We start from the raw sequence: 25,260 nt of genomic DNA on the forward strand, positions 1-25,260 counted from the left end.
CAACCCCCTCCCTTAATAATTAAATATGCACTACACTTTAATCTATTTTAACAAAAATAAATATTTTTACGATATATACTAATTTTGAACTACTATTTAATAAAAATAAATTAATTTCTTTATAATTTAAATTTCAATGGTAATTAAATTTAAATATTTTGCTATTGATTTTATAATTAGAGTATAAAATTAACTTTTAAATAACCATGTTTTATAGTCTTTAGTAATTTTTTACATATTTTAATTTTATTTTGGGTTATTTCATATTTTATTATAGGGTTGAAAACAAAACGTTAATGAAATTGTGAATAAAAAATAGCGAAAAATACGTATTCAAATTTTTATTATATTAAAATAGATCCGCAGTACTATTGTTTCCTGAAGTGTGTTAGATTTTAATTTTTTTGCTAGATTATTAGAAATAAAAAAATATTGAGGGATTAAAGTGTAGATTTTAACATAAGAGGGGAGGAGAATGTAATTCAAGCTTCTTTTAAGGAAGAGGAGTGAAAAAAATTCTAATATATTTTAAATAAGGGGGGAGGGAAGTGTATATTTTAACATAAGAGGGGAGGGCAGTGTAATTCAAACATCTTTGAGGGTAGGGGAGTGTAATTTACTCTAGATTATAACTTCAACTTTGAAAAAATTTAGAAGGTAAAATTTCGAGAACAAATAAATATATCAAAATCAATTTTAATCTTTAAAATCGTTGTGCTTATTCCAAACGCCAAACCATGATAAGAAAGAAAAATTATGAATTACATTATAAAATTGCTCTTTATTCTTGAAAATAATAAATTAAAAGAGTTAGAAAATGAGAGAATTTTAAATATACAATTTTGCATAATTTATTGATTTTTCCTTTTCCTTTCTTAAACGTTGACTGTTTTTTTAGGGCAAAACCTTAGATAGTTATTTTGGATATGTTTTCATACCGTGTCCATGTCGGATTCATGATGCACTATTATTTATCTATTCTAACAGTAGTTGTCGAGAATCTGGGTTTTCCTATTTATTATTCCCACGGTTTTACTTTAACAATTTCATATAAATTTTCTTAATTATTTTATTCAAATTAAGAAATGAAGTTAGTGTTTGTAGAAAAACTAATTATGAGTTATTTTTTAAAAAGATCTTTTATTAATAATATGTAAAACATAAATTAATAAATTTGGAAAAAGACAATGTAATAAATAGTAAATAATATAGTAGAAAAATAAACATTAATAATTTATTTATATTATAAAATGACATGTAATTTAGAACGAATAAATTTTGCTAAAATGATTTATAATTTAAAACGGGGAGTATTTATTTTAAGAATTTATTTTAGCTTCTGGCTTGATGAACGACTTCTTCATAATGTGTCTTCCAAACATTCCCTGCGTTTTCTCAACTTCTACCTACCTATTTATTTGGAAATACATTTACTTTAATTTTCTATGGAGTTTTTTTTACCCTTTGTCGGCAGTTTGAAAGTTGTATTTATGATTTGTACAATTTCATACTTATCCGATATTGAGTATAAACAAAAAGAAAAAAGTACTCACACCAATTAAAAGTACTCTCATCTATTTATTTGGAAATACATTTACTTTAATTTTCTATGGCAATTTTAAAAAGTTGAAAAATTGTTTTTTTCATGAAAATTATGTCTTTTTTATTTCTTTCTACGGTTAATTTCTTAACTAGTATCCCGATTAACAAGATCTATAAAATAACTATAATCAACAATGATTTTCTCCTTCTCTAATTTTAAAAAACCTCATGATGTGATATTATTAAGTATTTAGAGTTAATTGACCTATGTGTATACACTTAGGGGAATATGTGGTCAAGAAAATGAATATCCGATTATTGAGTATGAATAAAATTTGGTTGAGATGAAAAGACTCATCCTATCCTATGAATTCCTAGATTCATCAATAAAAGTTAGTCTATTTTTATTATCATGGTGATTGTGTCATAATCACGACTAAACATTGTAATTTTTCAAAAGTTTATATTTTATAGTTGATGTAGAATTACATTGATTCTAGTACATATACCGTGATACCAACTATACACTGTTGATATTGATTATAAAAAAAAATACAGGAAACATAGAATCTGTGAACATGAGAGCCCCGCGATTTTAGCTGCCACTTTGCTTGAATGTTTTGTCCTTTTTGTTGTAAGCAGTATGTAAATTTAATTGTATATCCCTTTCTTGTACTCTCTTTAGCCGTTAGTTTCTGTAAAAAAGTGAATTACCTATCTATCTATCTCTTACCCCTAAAAACATATCCACGTTTGTTTTGTTAGAAATAATGAAACATTTTTAGTCAAAAAAATTAATAATTAATGAGACATTTAGTTATGGGATATCTCACTCATTTGTGTTTGTTTTTATTTTCTCCACCCATTTTTGTTTATTTAGTTATCAATTAGTTATATTACCCTTTCTATACATCTTCTGGCATGATATTTTTTTTTTATCGTCTTTTTATAGAATATCATTCTAATTTTTAATTATATTGATCATTTGAGGTTCGAATCTCAATTTTTCTTTTTAAAATGAATAAGTGAAGTATCTGGAGTTCAAACCCCGACCTCTACATATATTATACAATGTTCATACCAATTGAGTAAAATTTATGAGGATTTTACCAATATATACTTAATAGTGCTACATCTTTTTCTACTGTAGTAACTATTATGATGGAAGTATAAATAATTTTTTTCTCTTCAAAGGTAAACTTAAAGAAAGCATTATAATTGTCAAAAAATTTATTACTACTACTTACTTTCTTAATTTTTGTAATTTAGTTAACCGACACCTTGTAGTTGCTAAAATATTTACATTGAAAATTACTACTCCTATTGCTAGTACCTAGAAGATAAACATTTTAAGAGGCTCACAAAAGAAGTATAGTTACATAAACTTCTAACAATAGTTACACTTTTACAGTATGGTACAATGTACAAATGGTAACAAGCACTTAGATCCTCACCCACTACATTGCCAAACAAGATAATTGACAAGATAGAGAAGCATATACCCACCTCAAAAACAAAAAAAAACCACCTAGTGTTCAACATCTCAAACTCTATTATTCAAATGGAACAAGATCTCACAATCAAAAAAGTGCAAATTAGACCCTCTTACATCTCCAATTGTATCATGTCTCCACCTTGTTTCCCTGTCCCAAATGAGTTCCAATACTCTAAAATCCATTATAGTCCTATAAAGAGAAAGTGGAGGTGGAGGAACCTACTTAGAAAATTCTTGAGGGAGAGAAGAATCTTGGGTGGGCACAAGCAAATTTCTTTTCAATATGATCCTATTAGCTACTCACAGAATTTTGATGAGGGTTGTCATCTTGATGATGAACCAAGACGCCTTTCCCATGTGTGCCAAGATGTTAGGTGCGATATACATCATTAATATTTTTATAGATACAAATGTTAGTATATTAGTCGTTATGTCACTATTTTGTTCTTCACTAGAGTTTTATACTCGATGTTTCATCCTTCAACCGAGCTCGTATCACTTGAGTTACTCAATTCTTGTTTTACATTACTTGATTCTGTATGCATCTTTATATATTTTGAAGTATAATATGGAGTTATGGACATTAATTATATTGTTTATTTTGTTAGCCCGATAGTAACTTAAATATTTTTAATTTGTTGCCAATAATTCTATCAAATGGTACAAATTTATGTTGTAATTGAATCTTGAAGACATGTAGTTCTTTTTATAGGAAATGCTAACTAGTATCCCCGAAGGCGAAACACCGTTTAAAGAATCAAATATAGTATAAATATTTGAGACCTTGTGTAGTTAGCAACTTAACATGACCCTGATATGTTTAATTATATAAAAATTTGCAATCATATGTTATAACTTAATTAGTATTTTACAATATATGTTGATGGTTGCTGTTCTGTTTTTGTTATGTGTATAGTGATGCTGCGTTTCTTCGGTTCGGCTCTCAATGCAACACACGCATCAGTCAATCTCAGCAATGATTTGAGATCGATCAACTTACATTACACCTTCACTAAATCATCAACAAATCATTTTCACCACTGGTTTCAGATCAGACCGCCAAAATCATTAACCGCGTGACACAATTATCGTGTCTAGTCCAAATATGATTGATGGTTACTGGTTACATCATGCCAGTATGTTTCATGATATTTGCATTTTTTTCTAGATAGTGAAATCCCACTTCATAATTTTCTGGGGTAAAGGAGGTGAAAGTGATACTCTGCAGAACATTGTTATGGATTATACAGTAAAGGCCTCAGGAATCACTTATGTAAATATGATGTATTGATTAATTTATGACTTATGAAAGTCATTGCACATTGGACTGAACTGAAATCGTGAAAATTATAACAGCATTTCTCAATGTTGCAATATTGTTATTATTATTATTATTATTATTATTTTTACAGAAATGTTGCAATATTGTTGTACTTGTTGAACTCACTCAATTTTGATAGATCCTCCTATTAATGCCATATGAAATTCAAGTATTTTTAATACATTTTATTCATAATGCAACTTTGTATATCATATTAGCTTGCTAGTTTATTTATCATTTTGGGCAGGGGGTAGCTAGTTGTGGGACATATTCTTAATTTACATGTACACAAAGAATATTCTGGTGGTTCCTTTTATCCTTTTTCCCTTTTGGAACGTATAGATAGACACATTTTACGTGCCACTCTATTTTCTATAAATGACTTGGAATTGGAGAGTTTTTTAAATCATAAAAACCTCAAAGTTCAAAGAATTCTTAAATTATATGTACATATATATTTATCATTTTTATGTTATGTTATACTATCTCTAGTCCTATTTACAAGAAACATTTAAATTAATAAAATAGAGAAATGTTTAATAGCACGACATACATTGTCGTGTAAGCCGCACTACCTTTTGTATTCCTCTAAACCTGAATTATATTTATTTTATTTATTTTAATTAAAACTTAATTTAAAAAAAGTAGGTGAAGCCACGTGATATTTCGTGTGTTCGTGGGTGTGAAGTGTCGTGCACCATAGCACCTCTCAATAAAATATGATATATTTGATTAAAAATTTAGACCAAATACATAAACTTTTGATAGCCTAAATATCTATTATAAATAGGACCGATGGGAGTAGTGATTAACGAGATTTTCAAACCAACAAAAATATTTAAGCTCCCGTGCTTGTGAGATATGCACTTAATTTTAGAGGATCAACCTTCTTTGATTGCATTTCATTCTTTCTTCAAAAACAAAACCTATGATACGATCCAATTTAAGTTGGGATCACACTCCATAATTTAAAAGAAAATTTAAAAGGCAAACTTGATTATTTTTCATTGCTTCTCATCATAAGTAGTACAATAAAATGCACACTAAGATAACTATAAAAACTAACAAACAGCAATTCTGTGTTTAAGTATCTTATCAACCTATTATCATTCCACAAATCATATGATGACAATTGACAAGAATAAATTTATACCGAAGTTCGGTTAGAGTAATCTTGTTCGTTTTACATAAGGATAAAAAAGTGAAAAAAAGAAAGTAAGAAGAATGTAATAATTATTTACTCGAAAAAAGAATGCAACAAATATGTAAGCCTTTTCTTTTATTTCGTCCTTATATTTTACTTTCGGTCATATCTTACTTCCCCAAATATTTGAGTTATTTTACAAAATTTTATCTTAATTGAGATTTTTTTTTTTGAATGACATACATTTATAAAGTTAATATATTTATATTATCACATTATTAATCAACGCATGCAATATTTATATTTTTTTATAAAGAAAAATTTAAACTAAGGGAGAATACATCAATCTGAAATCGATGAGAATCATTGACCCCATTAAAAATTTAAAATAAAATTTACCTATAACTTATCAATTTGGAAATTCTATAGTAGAAACCAAGTCATAATTTTAATTTTAAACATATTAAATAATAGGACGACATTTGTACTTGAAAAAAAATCAAGCATAACTTTCATATTATTAACAAATATGTGATTTAAATTACAATGACTACCGGACTATTAAAATCACACAAATAATTAGCTGTGATTTGTTGATCCTATAAGAACCATAGTACAAAATAGTTAACATCCATTTCGATCCTTTCTTTATAATCTGTTATACGTTACACAATTCCACTTCTATTTCTTAATCATGTCTCTTAAGTGTTAATTTTTCCTTTGTGTTTAGTAATTTAATTTTCAGAGGCGAATGATCAACACCATTAACACGTATCAAGTGTGCTGCGACACACTTTAAAAAAAATGTGTGCCGTGTAAGTACAACATGGTTGGTAAAAGCTAAGGCTGCATGTATATTTGATATGTCAATGCGTGGTTTGAACTAGCAACTCTTCACTTATCGGCCCAATAGCGTGTGTGATTTTTAATGGTAGTCTGTTTAGAACAAAATAAATGCATTTAAGATGAGATTGTATACTGTTAAAAAATTTCCATATAATTTTAAGTTGTGAGTCAATTATTATCCTTGGATCATTCAAAATGTTTGCTTTTAATTACAACTATCTTAAATGTCACATTTTTTTTGTTGTTGTAATAAACAATGTTAATTAGTTGTTAGATTATATTAGTTTTTTCTTCTTCGTAAATCGCTAGATATTATTCAAAAAAAAAAAAAGAAGTTGTAATCGCTAGATAGTGTAAACAAGTTTTACACCGACATATCAAAATTAAACTGATGTAACTTTACATGAAATTGATAACTTCTATCATAATCAAACTCATCCAATTTCAGAAAGTGTGGATTCTCTGAGAAGTGGAGTGAATTGCATTAATCAACAAGAAACTATTTTCACTTCACTAGATGTGATTATTTTGTTGCATATCATAATATAACATATAACAGAGAAATGATAATTGTATCATTCTTTTCCAAATGTATTAATAAAATCTCATAAGACTTTTAATCTTGACACTTTCATTTTGTTGCACTTGCACTGCCTGAGGTCTCGCAGTATTCTTGCTCAGGCTGGCATAACTGAAGTTGAAATAATGTTTGTGGATATTCTCCGCCTCCACGAACACTATATGGAAATTGAACAAACGCGTTTTTGCTTGTTGCGGTTGCCTCATTATCTGTCGTGCCATACACCTACGACATTCACATTAACCTCGTTGTTAAGCATTTTGTGCATTCAATTGTCACATTTAATGGCCTAAGCCTAAGTGAAGGTGATGCAATGTTGTCAATTAACAGTGTTATATCATAAGGGAATTTTAAATAGCCACTATTGTTTCGCGATACATGCTTTAGTAAGTATTGTCATCATCAAATAGCGGCTATAGCACTGTATCATTGGAAATTTGAACCAACTGCTATTTTATGTAATCCGCGACTCACAACACTGATGTGGTGCGAGTCTCTTGTGATTTAAGGGATGCCGTGCAAATTAAGTAAGCTGCGCGATACCTTTTTGTGTAGTTGTGTGTTTTCTTGTTGAAGGAGGTTTACCTTCTTATAGAGCTCTACATTTTCTTGATGGATTATGCTTCCCTGCATTTGAAGAAATTAAAACACAAAGTTCAGCGAGTTTTGCAAAATTTTAGAGAGAAATATTAGTGAAGGTCACTGGTAAGAGTTACCTTTCGGTTCAGCTCTTGGATTTCATCTGTCAGAATTTTCTCCTGCAGAATTTGATTCAACTTGTTAATATCTGATTTTAGCATTGTTCTTAAATCCTCATCAATGTATGAAGCACATACACTCCTCAGATTAGGCGTGTCCGACAGGACACGACACCGACACTTGTAGTTACACTGAATTATGTGATTTTTTCAAATTATTATCTGTGTCGACGTGTTAGTGTCCGTGTCGTGTCCGGTGTCCGTGTCCGTATCCGTGCTTTCATAGGTAGTAAGTAATAGGAACTTGACCTTTTTCATGCGAACTCCTTGTAGGCTAAGTTCCAGCTGACTCTCTAGGTCTTGTAGGTTTCTGATACTCAAACCATAAAGCTGTTCTCCCATCAATTGCCTATGAGCTCAAAATGTTAGTGCTCTCATACAAGGAGCTTAATGAATAGAAATATTGAAAAAAAATGCTGAATGAATTAGTTGAAGGTTTTACCTATGGTTTTCTTGTAGACTTTGTAGTTGCTGCCTTAAAATGTCTGCCTCCCTTTGCCAAAACTATGAGTTATCAAGTAAAATAATGTCAATGGTTAATGAAACGGAAAGAAAATGTGATTGGCTGATATTCAACTGAACCTACTATCAGATATGAAATGTGAATCACAGTAATTTTATGATGACAATTATTATGTCTTGTTTCTTCCTCAATTTCTAGTGTTTTGGTAGTGCTTAATTATGATTCAATTGATATATATATTTAATGCATGGGGAGACTTCATCAATTATGTCACATGAGTACTATCATGTCTTGTAAATTATAAGCCCATTTTGGGGAGAAGATTAGTATTGCTTTTTACATGTTAGAACAAAACTATATGCAGTTCTGTTTTGTGATTCTATGCACAACTACAGGCTTGATTGCACCATTCAATAAATTCATGAATAAACAAAAAAATGGTGATAGACATTTGCTATGACTAAAGATTGATTAACAAACCATACCTTGACTTCTGATTCTGGATTTGTCACTTGTTGGTCTTCCTTGCAAATGTTATATCTCTCAATCACTGATTTCATGCTGACCACAAGAAAGAATAATCACATTTTTAATTTGTTTCTCAAAAGTATCAGTATCATTGATGATGAAAAGCTTGGTAGCTCAATTGGTTTGAGTCAAGCAAGCACGGTTTTAGGGATGCGCAAGCAGCTCAACCAAGCCGGACCTCCAAAATATATGGGCCTCAAAATAAATTTTATAGACTAATATCTACCCCCATTCAAATAAAATAAATATATGTTCATTCTTTTTCTTTATTCAATACGCTTTTGAGTTTCTTCTTCTCACTCAACACCTCTCTTTCGTTTAATATTTTTATTTTTTTTATTTTGTTTCATGTTTAAATGTTCTTCTGATTATGATTTTTTAATGAAACTTAGCTACAAGAATTTTGTTATACATTGCTTAATGCTTATTAGTAATTACTTTTTTAAAATTTTAGGGTATAATTGATAATTTTGTTAAATGTTGCAAATATATGGTTCTAATATATGTTGAATGCCGAAATTTTTATTATATGTTGAAGGTCGAAAAATATAATTGCTAATTTTGCTATATGATGGACGTTGAATGTTGCCTCCTAAATTTCAGGTTCTACATTTTTTTTAGTCTTCTTTATGGCTCTTAGGATTAAAAAGTTTTAAAAAATTACGTTTTTATTTTACTGGGGGCCTATTTTAATATGAGAGCCAAACCTCCTGTTTTATATGAACGGCCATGGAGTCAAGAGATAAGTAGTTGGAGTTCATGAGTTCAAACCCAAATAAAAGAGAGAAATTATTCTAACAATTCATTAATAACATTTGCCATTTTAAAAGAAAATAAAAATTAAAAGCTTTATCAATATAAGGCATGATGAAAACACGTCTAGCCTCTTAACAAAACTATTTTTCCAGGAGAAATACTTTCTGATAAACCATTTTGGTCATTTTACAAAAATTAAAAAATACAATTAATTTTTCGTTAAAAAATATAATTAATTTAGTATTGTCTCTTCTTCCCATTCTTTAAATTTATCTTTCACATGTCTTTGTTTTTATAAGCATTTTTAACATGTCATTAATGAATTACAAGTTTGTAAAGTAATTCATAATTTCTCATATAGGAAAAGAAATATTAATGTAAAAGAAATATTAATGTTTTCTTTTTATTTATTTATAAAGTGACTTAGAGTTAGAGCATGTCCAATAGTCATAAGTATGACAAGAGAGGGAGATGTCACATCTCCACTCAATACATTAATTCATTAATTATATGGATCATCTAACTTATACATCTCATATATAATTCATTCATAATTAATGTGAGACTTAGCTACTCATACTTGAACTCAAAAATATCCCCAACAAGTATAAATCTCCTATATTATACATTTGCGCCGCCATTATTACTAATGAAAGACTCTTCTTGACTATACTGCTAAGAAGACTTTCAATATAAGGATTCACTCTCGTTCTCCCACTAAGCCGAACCAAGGCTATGCTACCACTTCTTGAAGGGTCTAGGGGAGCACCAATACAACAAGATAGTGGCATCTCCACCCAAAATCATTAGGCAATAAAAAAATGGGCTACCTCTCTTATATATACAACATTAGCTTATTCATAGTCAATGCGAGACTTAATCACTCACATTTAAACTCAACGATTTCTTGGAGATAGTCTTACACTTGACGGCGAGGTTGTTGTGATGTGTCAAGTGTGAGTTAAAGTTCCACATTGGATAGAAGCGAATATATAAGTGAGAGGACCGATATACTTAATACCTTAAGTTTTTTGGGTGAATATGTGATGTCAAAACTTGTTGCTCTTAATCCAATAGTTATTCAACCAAATGTTGCTCCCCTAAAAGTTCCAACAATCCATGCTATAATCATCCACTTAGTTTTACTAGTGTCTCATTGTTGCCTCGGGGCCATTATGTTATGGTTAATGACTGATATCTTTATGAATGTTTTTACCTCATGATGTAGGATGGGAATAATTTCTTAATATGTAGTGAGAAGAACATGTTGGAACATTAAAAATTGAAAGGTTGAAAGATTAAACACCAAGTCATAAGATTTTGAGCAAGTGTAGTGTGAATTAAATAAAGTCACGTGTAGACGTCCCACACAAGATAGAACAACAACATCAATAGTATTTATGTTGTATTTATTTTTTAGTACGCAACAATGAAAAAATATTAATTATTTGTTAAATCTGCGCATGTCTTCTCATAATTTTTACTCGTGTTTTTTTTTTTTTTTTTTTTTGTGATAAGATTGAGTTTTCAACCGACTTTACTATTTTTCCTCCGTTCCTATCCAATCAATTTATTTTATCAATTTTTGTGGGTTAGTTTCTTTTTTATCTTATCCACAACAGTCCTTGACATGATCAAATTGCTTCCACAATTGCTAAATCCAGTAACAAAGTCTCTATGATTTGATAACTCCACCCAGTTTATAAATCACACCAAAGAGTTCTATTGAGTTATAGATAACTCTTTCTCTCTTCTCCCTCTTTATGCACGATGCATATTCGAAATATTTCTCCCCTTTATTTTATGTCCTTTCAGAAGAGTGTTTTTAAGACAATTGTCCCTTTTGAGGTATAATGTCCTTTCAGAATTAAAAATGGTCTTAAGAGCATAGTCTATTCAATAACTTATTTCCGTTTGAAATAAAGAGTATTTTTAAGATCAAAGTCTGTTGAGGAATAATGTCTCTTCAAAATTAAGAATCATATCAAGAGTATAATCATTTTCAATATTTATGCGCTGAAAAAAGTTAGAGGTTAGAATGGTGGTAGCACCATATTTAAGTGGTCGCAGTATCACAATTGAAGAAGTTAGAGGTTACAATGGTGATATCACCATATTTGAGTGGTCACATTATCATAGTTGAGTGCTCATAATACCATATTTAAGTGGTCTTTGAATCATATTAAAAATGTATTTCTATAATGGATACTACAGTGCAGTAGGACTCCAATATGGTTGTAGATAAGCTGTTTTATCTTGGAGACGGTGTGTTTGATAGTTTACTTTCACAATATTTGGGTAGTGCTAAGAAATGTTTAAAGATAGAGACCTGATCGTGAAGAAATGTTTAAAGATAGAGACCTGATCGTGACTCAACTGATATAACTTTGCCGGCCGACCGTTGTTTTTCATAATAGACTTTCGAAATCCAAATACAACAATTTAAAAATCCAAATGTTATAATTTTTGTATATTTCAAAAGTTTTATAATATGTATTTAATAGAAAATTATTATTATTTTATTTCTGATTAATTCTAGTATTTGACCTGGTCTAATTCTTTTGACCACGTCATTTTGACCTGATCAATTCTAAGCATTCATACCATTATTTGAAAGTAATTTAGTTACACGTCTTTTTATTTTGTAACTGAAAAATATTAAGAAGGGACGTTTTACTTTCAGTATAAATTGCTATTATAATTGAGGTGCAAATGTCTGATATTTGTCACAATAAAACTGCCGTTTTCCAATTAGAGACACGTTACACACCTTTTGTTGAATAGCACCTGTAATTTCATTTTCTTTTATATAAACCTCCTGCAAACTCTAAACAAAGTTCCCTATTGCCTTTATGCTACATTAATAGATTTTTCAAGAATTCTGGGTTACATCATTCCATGTATTTATCAAATTCGAGTTGTTCTATCACCTCTGATATGATTCATATCAGAGAATAACCTGTTGTATCCTGGGAGGATATGCGCTTATGAGGCGGATAAATCTTTAAGGACAGTAACTTCGTCATGCCTCAGGTCAGATAGCAATTTACTATTTTGTAGGTCATCGCCGTTCACGGTTTCATGGTTGTTTGCTCTTCATTACCGACCTCAAATCACCGCAATTACAAGAAAGCTGAGTTTACTTGTTATTCCTCTTATTCATTCTCTTTAATATTTAATTGATGCTTTTATTTATATGATTATTATTTATAGAGAGAATTTATTCCTAATTTTTACAACAATAACCAGCAAAACTGCTACTTATACCTATCATATGTGGTTTGAAGCTTGTTCTACGGGGAGACTCAATTCTTGTACCAAATAACCACCGGATAATGAGATAAAAGAATCCATAGAAAAAAGATAGGGAGTTAGGATTACAGCGTGCCTAGAGAGACAAGTGAAAGAGAAAATTAAATGGTTAGGAGTATAGAGGATTCAAAGGTTGCATAAACTCAAAAGGTAATTAAGGAATGATACTAATATTGACATTGTAAGCTTGTCTAGTTGAAGGTGAGTCATATCTAATGCCTATTGTTCAAGATCTAACTTATAGAGGCAAATTTTTTTTTAATATTGGAATGAACTTTGGGTGTCTGCTAATAAAGTTTGATTGACCATGATTGAACAACTAATTGAACTTGAAGATAAACATAACACAAAGTTGGATGTTAAAGGGGAGAATGAGGTGGATTAATGTTTGTTTATTCACTAAATACAAGGGGGTTAGAGTTAGGGTGAGGGTGAAGATAAGAAAGGATTGGAAGTTGATTGAGCGAGGAAGGGTAGTGGATGTAATGTCTATGGAATGGTAATGGATTTTCTTATATCTAAAAAAAATCAACGTTCACATGCAAAAACTTGGTTGATGGAGTATTGGTGGTGAATGAAGTGATGAGTCTAGATATGAGAACAAAGAAAGAGTTTTTGATTTTTAAAGTAGATTTTGAAAAGGCGTATAACTCAGTGAATTTGAGATTCTTGTATTAATTGTTGGGAAAATTTAGGTTTGGGGATAAATGAGGATATTGTATGAAGTCATGTGTGTTCTTAAGGAGTTTGTCAATGTTGGTGAACAATAATGTAGTCATGCGAATCAAGTACATATTAATTGGGGGCTAAAGTAAGGTGATCCGGTGTTCATTTTTGTTCATTATTATGAGAAAGGTGGATTGTATGGGGTTTCTCAAAGGATTGCAGGAAAGAAATTTGAAGGTCAAATCTATAATATGTGATGGATAATTTATTCATCTGGGGGATAGGTGTAGAGAATATATTCTAGTCAAGGGGAGGTGGCAATTATTAATAAAGGTAGTCTCAATGGATAAAAGTCTCGTCAGCCAAGTATGGTGTTGGCATTTTGGCTTCTCGTGAGTCATCAACTTTTAATATACTGAATTTAGAATCTCTTTGTGATGGAACAATTTGTGTTGTTTGGACCATATGTGAAGGGTTAAAGGGGATCAATTTATGAGCTTGGTGTGTAAAAAAATGGAAGATGGAGGGATAATTTAATTTTGACATGATAAAGTATTGATGTATACTCTCTTAAGCAAGTTTTTCTTAGGTTGTTTGCAATATCCGAGTAGGAAGATATCTACATTCGAAAATTGGGTGAGTGGAGCTAGACGCTTAAAGGGATAAGAGTTTTTTTTTTTTTTTTTTTGAGAAGAAAAAACTTTGTTAAATATGATGGGATTAATTCATTTAGTGCACATCTTGACTTCCAACGAAAGCGAACTTGGTCAAGAGAGAACAATATTTGGTGGAAAGGGGGAGAGGGGCATCGTGTATGTGGTGTCCGGATGTAAGGGAATACAAGGGTTACATCTTTGCTAAGGCTTTGGTTGGAAGTTTTAAAGAGTAATTTTTAAGAGAATGATAAATTAATACTTATGATTAATATATTTTTTATTTTAAAAATATTATAACAACAGAGATTAAACTTGAAGAATACATATAAACCCTCCAAGACCCTCCTCCAATACAATTTTTAAGTTTCTTAAATGAGGAGGATTTTGTATTATGAAAAAAGATTAATCCCCCATTGCTCTCCCTTCTCATTGTCTTCTATTTCTTCAACATGCTCCTTCCTTTTGTTTCCTTCCAAAACCTTCATCTCCCTTTCCCTCCAAAATTGCAAACAAAACCTAATTGTTTGTTTGCAGGGGGTGTTTGGCATCATATGTTTAGATAGTGTGGGGTTAGTTCAGTGCATGTATAGAGCAATTGTTTATATTGCTTCAAAGCTTCTATTGTCAACTCCTGCACAAGAGGGAGGGCTCAGAGGACAATGATGGTATGTCATACAATACTTGGTCAAATTAGAGGTCGGGTATCTAAGGTGGTTTCTCTTCAAACACACCCAAGGTGGATGAATTTGTAGACGCCATAATTTGTTTTTCTTCATGAAAATGGTTTTTGTTGTTTTTGAGTAAAAATTGATGTTTCAGAATCTGCCAAAATCGGGCCACGATTTTGGGTGCAGTTTTGGAGGTTTTGTCTCGTAAAAAAATCGGGGTCCGATTTTGCGTTGAAGGAGAAAAAATAAAAACGTATTTTCAACGTGAGATTTTTTTCCAAATTTTGAGGGTTTTATTTCTCTAAATACAGATCCTGTATTAGATGAAAAGAGTGTAGAGAGTAGAAAAACAAGGATTAAAAGTCAACAACAAAACTAGAGTTTGTAGAGAATTCTCTTGGCAACAAGCACTAGGGTTGGGATTGAATCACCATTGATTTACCTTGAACAAAACACTATTAGGATTGATTCTCTTGATCACAAAAAGAGATTCAGGACTTTGGATAGAATTAGGCAATTCAGAAAGCAACAACTCTACTCATTCATGATGGTGGAGTCAAAGGGCATCATGGAGCAACTTACTGAGTTCAGTAGAAGCCTTGATGATTTGGAGAACATTGGAGTGCATCTTAAGGATGAAGATGCGGATGTAAGAATACTCGTGATCAGCCTTAGAGGTGGAGTTGCAAGGTGAAAGACATAGTGGAAGTACTCATTTGGAAGTTGAGGTAGAGAAAGCTCAGCTTGAGGTGGAGATGATGACACCAAAAATGGTACGACTATGGAGACCTTGGGTGCTATGCTCTAGTTGTGAGCAAGGGAGCTCTTTAAGAGGACGAACGACATTTCGGAGTTTGAAAAATGTATGGCATGACTTTTGGGATTACCCGAAAAGACCAAAGGTAATTGGAGGCAAGTGAATCTTCAGGATGACAAATTTGATCACTCCGGGAGCTGAAGAGGTATCGTGTATAGACTTGTGGAACTACCTAAAATTCCTAGCAGTGTAGTTGGATGCAAGGATCTTCAAGAGGGAAAAATGCATTATGTGGGTTGAAGAGGCAAAGGGTTGAAGCTTGTGGAGATAGTTGATGTCGCTGGAAGCATGGAGAGAGCAGCAAAGTGATTGATGGTTATATTAGCATCACCATCAATTTAGAGTCTTTGTGGAGAATTGTTTTTTTGACTTAAAATTGATGTTTCAGAATAAAGCCAAAATCGGGCAACAATTTTGGGTGTAGTTTTGGAGGTTCTATTTCATTAAAAATTGGGGCCCGATTTTGCACTGATCAGGTGAAAAAATAAAAACATATTTTAAGCGTGAGATTTATTCTAAATTTTGAGGGTTTTATTTCTCTATAAATACAAATCCTATATCAGATGAAAAGAGTGTAAAGAGTAGAAAAACATGGATTAAAAGCCAACAACAAAACTAGGGTTTGTATAGAATTCTTTTGGCAACAAACACTAGAGTTGGGATTCAATCACCATGAACAAAACACTTTTAGGATTGAGTCTCTTGATCACATGAAGAGATTCGAGACTTTGGGTAGAATTAAGTTTGAAGACTGATTCTTGTAACCCTTTGAAATCTTTTGTAAAGTTACTCAAAAATTATAGTGGAATGGAGAACTGCTCCCCCAAGAGTAGGTCAGTATTGAACCGAACTAGATAAACAAACTTGCTTGTGTTCTTTCTCTTCTCTCTCGCTGTTTTATAATTTTGCTTGTATATATAACTGCATCCATATTGATATTGGTTGCTTGGTTAATTTGTTCCACATATTAAATTTTTATTGGTGTGATTTTTAACGAATTCACAACAGTTTTTGGCAAGAAAGGCGAGAGCACCTTGCTTATTCTATGAGTACTTATACTAATCATATATATAAAGAGAGAGATTGCATTATAAGGGAATGTACAATTTATTATAGCTTGGGGGTTGCTCGAGTTGCTCTTTATTTTGTTGTCTTTTTGCTTCTCTTTAGGGTTGAATATAACTTGTACTTTATCTATGTGTGTGAGTCCTATACTATTTGTACATATTTCCATTGTAAATATATAAAGTTCTTATTTTGCTGTTAAAAAAACAAAGGCTATTTCTATTTAATTAACTAGTTGCTAGCTTTAATTGCATTATTATATGGTTTGGCTATATCAGAACTAGTGGAGGCTTATCTATGCGTGCATTTGCCAATGATAATAATCCTGATTAAATATGACTTAAATTTTGCTTTTGGGATGGGACATGCATGTTCAAGCGACTAGCTAGTGTTCTACTGCTTAACACTTCCACATCTTGTGTTAAAAATTCCACATCGGTTAAGAGTTGGTTTGACAATTTATTTATAAGTGGGGGCAATCCTCACCTCACAAGCCAGTTTTGTGGGTTGTGTTAGGCCCAACCACGATTTCTAAGATGGTATCGGAGCCTCTTCACGATTCTTTGGGCCACCTGTTATCGGGCCACCCGTCATTTATGTTCACGCTTCAGATGTGCAATCCCGAGCGTGAGGGGGTGTGTTAAGAGTCCCGCATCGGTTAGGAGTTGGTCTGACAATTTGTTTATAAGTGGGGGCAACCCTCACCTCACAAACCGGTTTTGTGGGATTGTGTTAGACCCAACCACGATTTCTAAGATCTTGGATACTTGACATCGACTAAAAAGGCTTAATATCAACTAAAGTAATTTAGATTATTAGCAATAGGTATATGCAAAGGTCAGAATCATAGTACCTAATTTTTGTAAACCTTCTTATATTGGTAAAACTAAGTGGACATGCATTGAATATTAAAACGGGTATCTATATAACTCAATGCCAAAAAACTCAGTGAGAAAAGAAAGTTTTGAGATAGAAAAATATGAACGTTGTTTCTAATTTTGTCAAAATAATAGCAAAATTATGGTTGTGTTTGAATAATGATTAAAATAATATTTGATCAGACTTTATTTACCTCACGACTAAATTCTGAATTATCAAAATCAGTTTCTTTGGGATCAGAAGGTTAAGAGACAAAAAAAGTTAGTGCAAACTTTAATTATTCTTATCTCTAACTTTGGTTATTAATTCTTTTTTAATAGATATATTATTCAAATTCAAACAACATAATCTAAGAGGACTGCGCAGCTCCATTGGCTCTAATGGCCTGGGGGATTAAATATATAATAAGTTGTCATGTCATTTTCCTTTTATGGGCAGAAAAGTTCCATCTTAGTTTTCTCCCCCCTTCCTAATATTTCCTTGAAATATGCATATCATTTGTAGAATGAAACCATTTGCATGTTAAGAAGTTTCCATCAATATTTTGTTCATTTATTTAGTGGATTTCATGTTTGTTGACCAAATATTGAAAATATAGTAAATACTGGCTAATGGATCTCTACACATGGTCTATGCCTACGAACAAGCGCACACAGTTCAGGAAGGTTCAGAATTCAGACACATAATGCATCCATTTATAAGGTTTCACTATACATAATGCATCCAAATAGTATGACATTTTTTATTCTGTTTCCAAGATCTTATACTACCAATTAGTATATCTTAACAAGAACTGGGAGCATAATCCTGATTCATTGTTAGAAGATTGGGTAAAGTGATAATAATTTTATTTTTATAAAATTACTTTCGTCTCTTAATTTAATTTCAAATAACGATTTCGGCATTTATCTTATTTTCAAGTCATTTTTGTCCTTTTGATCAATTTACATATGAATTTTCAAGATTCAAATTTTGATTTTATTTTCATATGAGCTCTTAGTTTTCAAATATATGATTTTTTTTTTTTTTTGAAGGATTCAAATATATGGTTATTCACTCGTGTTTTCATATGAATTTTAAATTTGATGTTACAAACGGACCCAAAGGACAAAATGACATTATAAAAAAATAAAGACAAAATCATTATCTAAAATTTAGTAAAAGGACAATAAGGGTGTGTTTGGATTGAATGTTTAAGAGGGGAGGGGAGAACTTACTTTTCTTTTTTAAATTGCGGACAATATAAAACGTTTTTGCAATATAAATTAAGTGTGATTTAAGTATTATGATTATTTATCATGTTTTAATTTTAATTTTAAAAGAAGTTTTTTATAGTATCTGTAATTTTTAAAAACAATTTAACCCTCCCTCTCCTCTCCTCCTAAACCCTCTATCCAAACACACCCTAAGTCTAATTTTACCTTTTTTTTTACGGCAAAAATTTATTAGACAAAATGGAATCGCATACCTAAACCTAGAAAAGTGATTATAATTAAGTTGATTTTTTTTAATCATTAGGAATCTAACTCAGTACTTTGAAGTTTTCAACACTGACACACCCTACTTGCCATCTTCAATAGTGATTATAAGTTGATAACTAAACATACATCAAGGTTAAAAAATCCGTATCTGAATATGTTAGATAGTATTGTCATGCACATGACCTGTTATCGTGTCTTTGTACTTTAAGTCACTCATATTTGTTGCAAGAGGTATGTTAAATAAAATTAAACCTAAACTCCGTAAACATAACTCAACTGATAAGGATAATATACTCTTGACACTACATATATTCACTTTAAAAGGTGTTAACCATTAATCTCCTTGACAAAAATCAACCTAACATACATCAATTAATTAGCCAAATAGAAAAAAAATTTAAATTAGGTGTTCATCATTAGACAAATTTTTTTATTAATAAGAGTGTAAGCATGATATCCATTTAAAAGGTAGACATCTTCCGATATATGTTTTCTATAAACACCGATCAAGGATCAAATCTTTGACCAAATACGAAACCAAAACATCTATCACTTGTGTTGGTGAACTCATGCGCCTTATACCGATACATATCAATAGTAAATTTTGTATATGACCTTGATATATTCATATATCCCTTTAACATAAACACAAAAATATATATATAAACACAAAAATATCCATTATTCATAATTAAATTTGTATAACAAAAAAGAAATTAATCATGATACATATGTATATCAAACCTGGTGTTTGCATATTCATACAGCTTTCCCGTGCTGGAAAATATAACAAGTCCAACTTGTGCATCACATAGGATTGCTAATTCTTTGGCTTTCTTGATCAATCCCTTTCTCCTCTTTGAGAAAGTCACTTGCCTGCTTGTACAGTTGTCGATCCTTCGAATCACAATCTTCCCTCTTCCCATTCTTAATTTTCACCTTAGTTAATTTATGTCCCTAGCTAGGGTTTGTTAATTAAACAGTTAGATAATTTCTTTGACTTTATGTATAAATAGAAAAAAAATGAAAATAAAACACAAGCTTAAGAATCTTACTTGGTTAATATTGATTAAAGATGAGTGAGGGTGATTGATGGTGCAGGAAGAAGAGTTTCCATTTTGTGAGTTGTAAGATGCAAGAGAAAGTTTTATAAGCAGAAAGGTATTGGGTGAAAGGGAAGAAGGTGCTTAGTTAGATTAGAATATCTATGTTGATTTAAATAATATTATAGATCACTGCTGCGACTCGTGAGTTGTGAATGTAAATGTACTTTCTACAGTGAAGTATTTCATTATTCAAGGAGAACTATAAGTATAAGAATATAATAATACTGCGTATTTGTTTTGAGCATTTCTATGGCGCCGTCAGCCGTTAAATCTTTGACACGTTACAAATACAAATACTATAAATAGTAGACTCTAATTTTGATAAAAAAAAAAATTGGTATGAAAAAAATAAAATTGGCCCATGCAGGTCTCGAACCTGCGACCTTCGCGTTATTAGCACGACGCTCTAACCAACTGAGCTAATGGGCCATTTATATTTACATTTTCTTAGTCGCGATTGTACCAAATTTTCTAATCTTTGCAACTTTGCTTCAAATTCTCTTCGTTCTTGGCTGCATTTCTTGTTCCACTTGCATTGTCGCTTATGTTCAACCATTTCTTCCGCACCCTATTTTTTCATCGTTTCATCCATTTCTTTATGTTGACTCTTCCAAAGTCGCCTTATCTCTTCAAAATTAGGCATATGAGATTGAGTGGTGTTATTCAAAGAAGAAGAGATAGCTTAATCAACATATCTAGAATGACTTCTTTTACCTTTAACACAAATTCCCACAATGGGTAGAACTAGTGTAGTGTGAATTGAAAAAAGTGGAAGTCCCACATCAGATGGATCACACATTAGTAGTGTTTATATAGTGGGGGTGTACCTCTAATTAATGGGGGTACATAATTATGTGAACGAAGTAAGCACTAGAGAAAAAATATATATTGATATATATTTTATTATATGGAAATGATAAATTAAATAATTAATTTAATCATTATTAGAAAGTGTTTTCTTAGTCCCCAAGTTTTGCTAAAAATATTTTGGAACGCAATCTAGAATATTTTGGAATACAATCTGAAATATTTTGGTAAGCAATCTAATATATTTTAGTGCATGATCTGAAATATATTTTGATAGTCAATAATATATTTTTGTAGTCAATAATATATTCATGTATTGAATAATATAATTTGAGACTTAGTTTGAGATATTTTTTGTACTAGATCTAATATGAGAATTACTTGCTCCCAAAGTTTCTCACTTATTAGTTGTGAACTTTCTCTATAAATAGAGAGCTCACACAGTGCTTTCCACACACCGAAATTCACAGTTGATGCTTCATGTGCTTTTCCTCTCTTCTCCCTCCTTCGACTTGTGTTGACAAGTCGTTCTCCTTTTTTCTACTCCTTTCTGTCCCTTCGGAATTAAGAGTGTTCTTAAGACCATAGTCCATCGTCGGTTTATTATCCTTTCGGAAATAAGAATGGTCTTAAGAGCATAGTCCCTTCAATTATTTGTCTCTTTAGAATAAATAATATTTTAAGATCATGGTCCCTTTTTCGGTATAATAAAGATGATCTTAAATATATATTCTTCTTCAATTCTTGGAGAAGTTGGATGTTAGAATGGTAGCAATATCATATATGAGTGGTCATAGTACCATAGTTGGAGAAGTTAAAATTAGAATGGTGGTAACACCATATTTGAGTGGTCTCAACACCATAATAGAATGGTACCAATACCATATTGGTTTCAGTATTAAAGAGTGGTCTTAGTACCATATTAGAGGGTGTTATTTCTTGAACGATCATATACGGTGGTGCAGTATTTAATCGAACAGGTGAACTGGGGCTGTTTTATCCTGGAGGCACACGGTTGTTAGTCTACCTTGCACAATTTTGGGTAGTGCCGTGATTTGTCTTAAAGAAAGCGACCTGGTCGTGACTCAACCTGGTAGGACTTCAAGAAGACTCAACATGGTAATATCTTCGGTGGTGATTTTGACTTTATTAAAAAGGTACGCTTCTGAACCCGAAAAACAACAATTTACAACAGTAGACTCTAATTTTGATAAAAAAAAAATTGGTATGAAAAAAAATAAAATTGGCCCATGCAGGTCTCGAACCTGCGACCTTCGCGTTATTAGCACGACGCTCTAACCAACTGAGCTAATGGGCCATTTATATTTACATTTTCTTAATTTATCTAATTGATTGTTTTACACATGGCAATACATAATTTGATATTTAATATTTTTAATTATCTATTTATAAAAATTATAAATCGTTGATATGTTAAAAATATTTATTGAGAAAAATTCAAAAAACATCTTATATAGTAGTATCATTTATCTTTACATGATAGTAGAAACTATGATGTTATTCTTGAGAAATCTTGATACAATGTTGGTTCTTAAAAATCTTGGCTTCCAACACAAATTAGATTTTATTTTTATTGCAAAGCCTATAATTTGTTGTGGTAAATTGCATCCTAATTTTTGGAGACAATTTGGACTAAGGAAGTTCTTCAATCTTAGAAGTTGCCATTTCCCAAGATTTAGCAAAGAGAATATATTATCTACTATATAAATTACAATAAGGAAACTACTAATGATATCTATCATAATATTCATTCGTCCTATTTGGTGGACCGTCGATGACCAATATTATTTTCCATGTCATGATCCAAATATGATCCAAAACTACTTTTGCAATCTCTCAAAGCTTAAGTAAAAGTAGGTGATCTATCCGGTCGAAGTTGCGTTGCTGCCATATGTAGCAATGCTACTATTTCCATCGATGGGCGGTTCAAGTCTTACAAACAAGCTTGGGATAAAGTCATATTTGATTGATATTGAGTAGCTTGCAACAAATTTTGAGATTGCAGGTTAGAAGGTTGATTCTCGAGAGGTTGACTCTAAGCAAGTTGTGGTTGGTAGAAGTGTGGCTGGGTTGATGAGGTTGTGTTATTTGATGGTGGTTAAAGCTGATGAGGTTATGAATGATATTGCGACTGCAGATAATGAGATTGAGGGTGATGGTACCCTAGTGGTGACGACATAAGTCGCGATTGTACCAAATCTTCTAATCTTTGCAACTTTGCTTCAAATTCTCTTCGTTCTTGGCTGCATTTCTTGTTCCACTTGCATTGTCGCTTATGTTCAACCATTTCTTCCGCACCCTATTTTTTCATCGCTTCATCCATTTCTTTATGTTGACTCTTCCAAAGTCGCCTTATCTCTTCAAAATTAGGCATATGAGATTGAGTGGTGTTATTCAAAGAAGAAGAGATAGATTAATCAACATATCTAGAATGACTTCTTTTACCTTTAACATTCATCATCGTGTTAAATATGGTATCAAAGACACTTTTCTCAATGTGCATAACATCGAGATTGTACCTCAAGAGGTTATCTTTCTAATAAGCCAAATCCCAAAAAATATTTTTTTTATCCAATTGTGTGACCATCCATAACCTTATGGTTTCAAAACAACACGAGATACAACTTGTACCTTTGAGAAATCTTTGACCCCCTCTCATACCTGTTCCGATGTCATCCTTATACGGGGCGGTCCACGAGGCTCACTACTCCTCTTGGCAAATGAAGTTTTTTCTCTATATTTATAGAAAAAAATCACACATGGGACAGTCTCAGCTATGTAATTCTAATCACCTTCCTCTAAGTAGTTGAAAAACCCTAATTTTAAGATACAATCTCCACAAACAAATTTTCAATTTTGTCAATAACCCTAAACCCTAACATAAAGGGAAGCTTTTGCACGCTTTGTCGAGCTAAGACCAATGTTGAGCAAAATATACATTATTTGCGGTACCCGTAAAGGGTTGAGTCGCAGGAGAGGGACATCCCCACGCGCTACTATACTTAGAAATATAAATGTCCCTCTAAACATAGAATCATTCAAAAATACTCGATTTGGCGACATTATTAAAATACCTATACAATGTGCAACTAGTCATAAAGTTTGGACATATTGTCTCTAATTCCAGTTTTCTATTGGTTAAGCACATGTGAACAGTGAACAAGGTTTCATTCACCAATAAGATTCGATCTTACCTGAATTCTTAAGATTGCACTTTTATTAAATTAATGTGTAATGCTTGATTAATTATTGTAATTTAGTGCCCCCATTATGGAGCTTAGCCAGGTGTCAATGATCAGGAAATCATATGGGTACGGGGTCCAAGTAAGATAGACTTTTTCCTCAACGTTCAAAAAATACTTTATTTGATCAATTATTCCAACTTTGGAAAATTGCTTCTTTTACTGGCCATTGTGCCATGGCAATTGATAATCACTTCTTTTTAGTTTGTTACTTATGGAAGTACATATGGCAGCATGTACAGTAATCAGTGAAGCACGTGAAACTTCATCATCATTAATATACTCTCATCTTCATGTAATTTGTACACTAAGTGTATATTTGATTCATCGATGATAAAAATCAGTGTTGAAATAATTAATTTTATAAATTCATGTATACATTCATGTAAATTTAAGACGAGAGTATATTATGATTTGAAGATAAAATGTTTTATACCTTCATGTAAATATGAGTTAAACAATATATTTAAGTCTAAGTGTTTGATTTTCCTTAAAAAAAAAAGTCTAAGTGTTTGATTTCACTTTGGGAGAGAAAAAATTGATTAGAGTAATCTAATAAAATAAAATGTTTTAGTAGAATTTTTATTTATTTAAAGAAGATGATGAAGATTCAAAGGAAGAAGATGAAGATGATGAACATCTTCATCATATTTCTGGATTTTTTTTCATTTTTAATAAAAAATTGAGAAAAAAGATGTATATGTGATTCTAAGAGAAATAAAGGACCTAAATGGGAAAAAATAAAGATAAAGGACCAAAGTGTTACAAATAAATAAGATAAATGATCCATAATGTAATCTTGCCTTAATTATATTTAGGTGTTCAATCTTAACTAATTTACATTACAGGACTGGCTTAGAACAATTAAAATTTCACATCAAATTTCTTTCATCTGAATGTCCTTAAATTTATCAGTTATATTTATAAAATTTCTTCTTCCCATTTTGATTGTTCAATTTTGTCGTTCCTAACTGCCGCATTTTTCAATTTTCCTGAGAATCGTCGTTGTTCGGTTGATTCCAAATATCGTGAGAATTGTCGTTATTTCCAGTACCACGTCAGGTATGGTGACTTGATTTTTCTTTTTGATTTGATTTTTCTTGGTTG

The 25,260-nt window shown here is 31.3% G+C and overlaps 1 protein-coding gene and 2 non-coding genes across 5 annotated transcripts; all 3 read right to left on the reverse strand.

Moving 5' to 3' along the window:
- Positions 1–6,689: 6,689 nt before the first annotated feature.
- Positions 6,690–20,218, reverse strand: LOC11407839 (agamous-like MADS-box protein AGL21). 3 transcript variants are annotated; one of them, XM_024784201.2, is made up of 8 exons: positions 20,033–20,218; positions 19,722–19,934; positions 8,635–8,710; positions 8,129–8,190; positions 7,936–8,035; positions 7,645–7,686; positions 7,472–7,555; positions 6,690–7,153 (listed from the first exon to the last, which is right to left on the reverse strand). In XM_024784201.2, exons 2-8 carry the CDS (start codon positions 19,901–19,903, stop codon positions 6,980–6,982), a joined length of 720 nt encoding a protein of 239 aa, XP_024639969.1. In that variant the 5' UTR covers positions 19,904–19,934; positions 20,033–20,218; the 3' UTR covers positions 6,690–6,979. The 3 variants fall into 3 exon arrangements, with proteins under 3 accessions (XP_024639969.1, XP_003612958.1, XP_003612959.1); XM_003612910.4 differs by having other exon boundaries at positions 19,722–19,938; positions 20,033–20,216; XM_003612911.3 differs by having other exon boundaries at positions 7,514–7,555; positions 19,722–19,938; positions 20,033–20,215.
- Positions 20,219–20,438: 220 nt separating this feature from the next.
- TRNAI-AAU (transfer RNA isoleucine (anticodon AAU)) lies at positions 20,439–20,512 on the reverse strand. Its single transcript has one exon. It is a non-coding gene; the product is annotated as a tRNA-Ile (tRNA).
- Positions 20,513–22,134: 1,622 nt separating this feature from the next.
- On the reverse strand, positions 22,135–22,208 carry TRNAI-AAU (transfer RNA isoleucine (anticodon AAU)). The gene has a single exon. It is a non-coding gene; the product is annotated as a tRNA-Ile (tRNA).
- Positions 22,209–25,260: the final 3,052 nt, after the last annotated feature.

The sequence above is a fragment of the Medicago truncatula genome, chromosome 5 (assembly GCF_003473485.1).
Source record: "Medicago truncatula cultivar Jemalong A17 chromosome 5, MtrunA17r5.0-ANR, whole genome shotgun sequence".
Taxonomy (NCBI): domain Eukaryota; kingdom Viridiplantae; phylum Streptophyta; class Magnoliopsida; order Fabales; family Fabaceae; genus Medicago; species Medicago truncatula.

What these genes read in the sequence shown, in the direction of transcription:
- LOC11407839 (XM_024784201.2), bottom strand. Translation starts at nt 19,903, where the DNA reads ATGGGAAGAGGGAAGATTGTGATTCGAAGGATCGACAACTGTACAAGC. An exon ending in AGTCTACAAGAAAACCATAG is followed by an intron (nt 8,036 to 8,128) that starts GTAAAACCTTCA and finishes TTGAGCTCATAG; the next exon opens with GCAATTGATGGGAGAACAGC. An exon ending in TCCAAGAGCTGAACCGAAAG is followed by an intron (nt 7,556 to 7,644) that starts GTAACTCTTACC and finishes CTTCAAATGCAG; the next exon opens with GGAAGCATAATCCATCAAGA.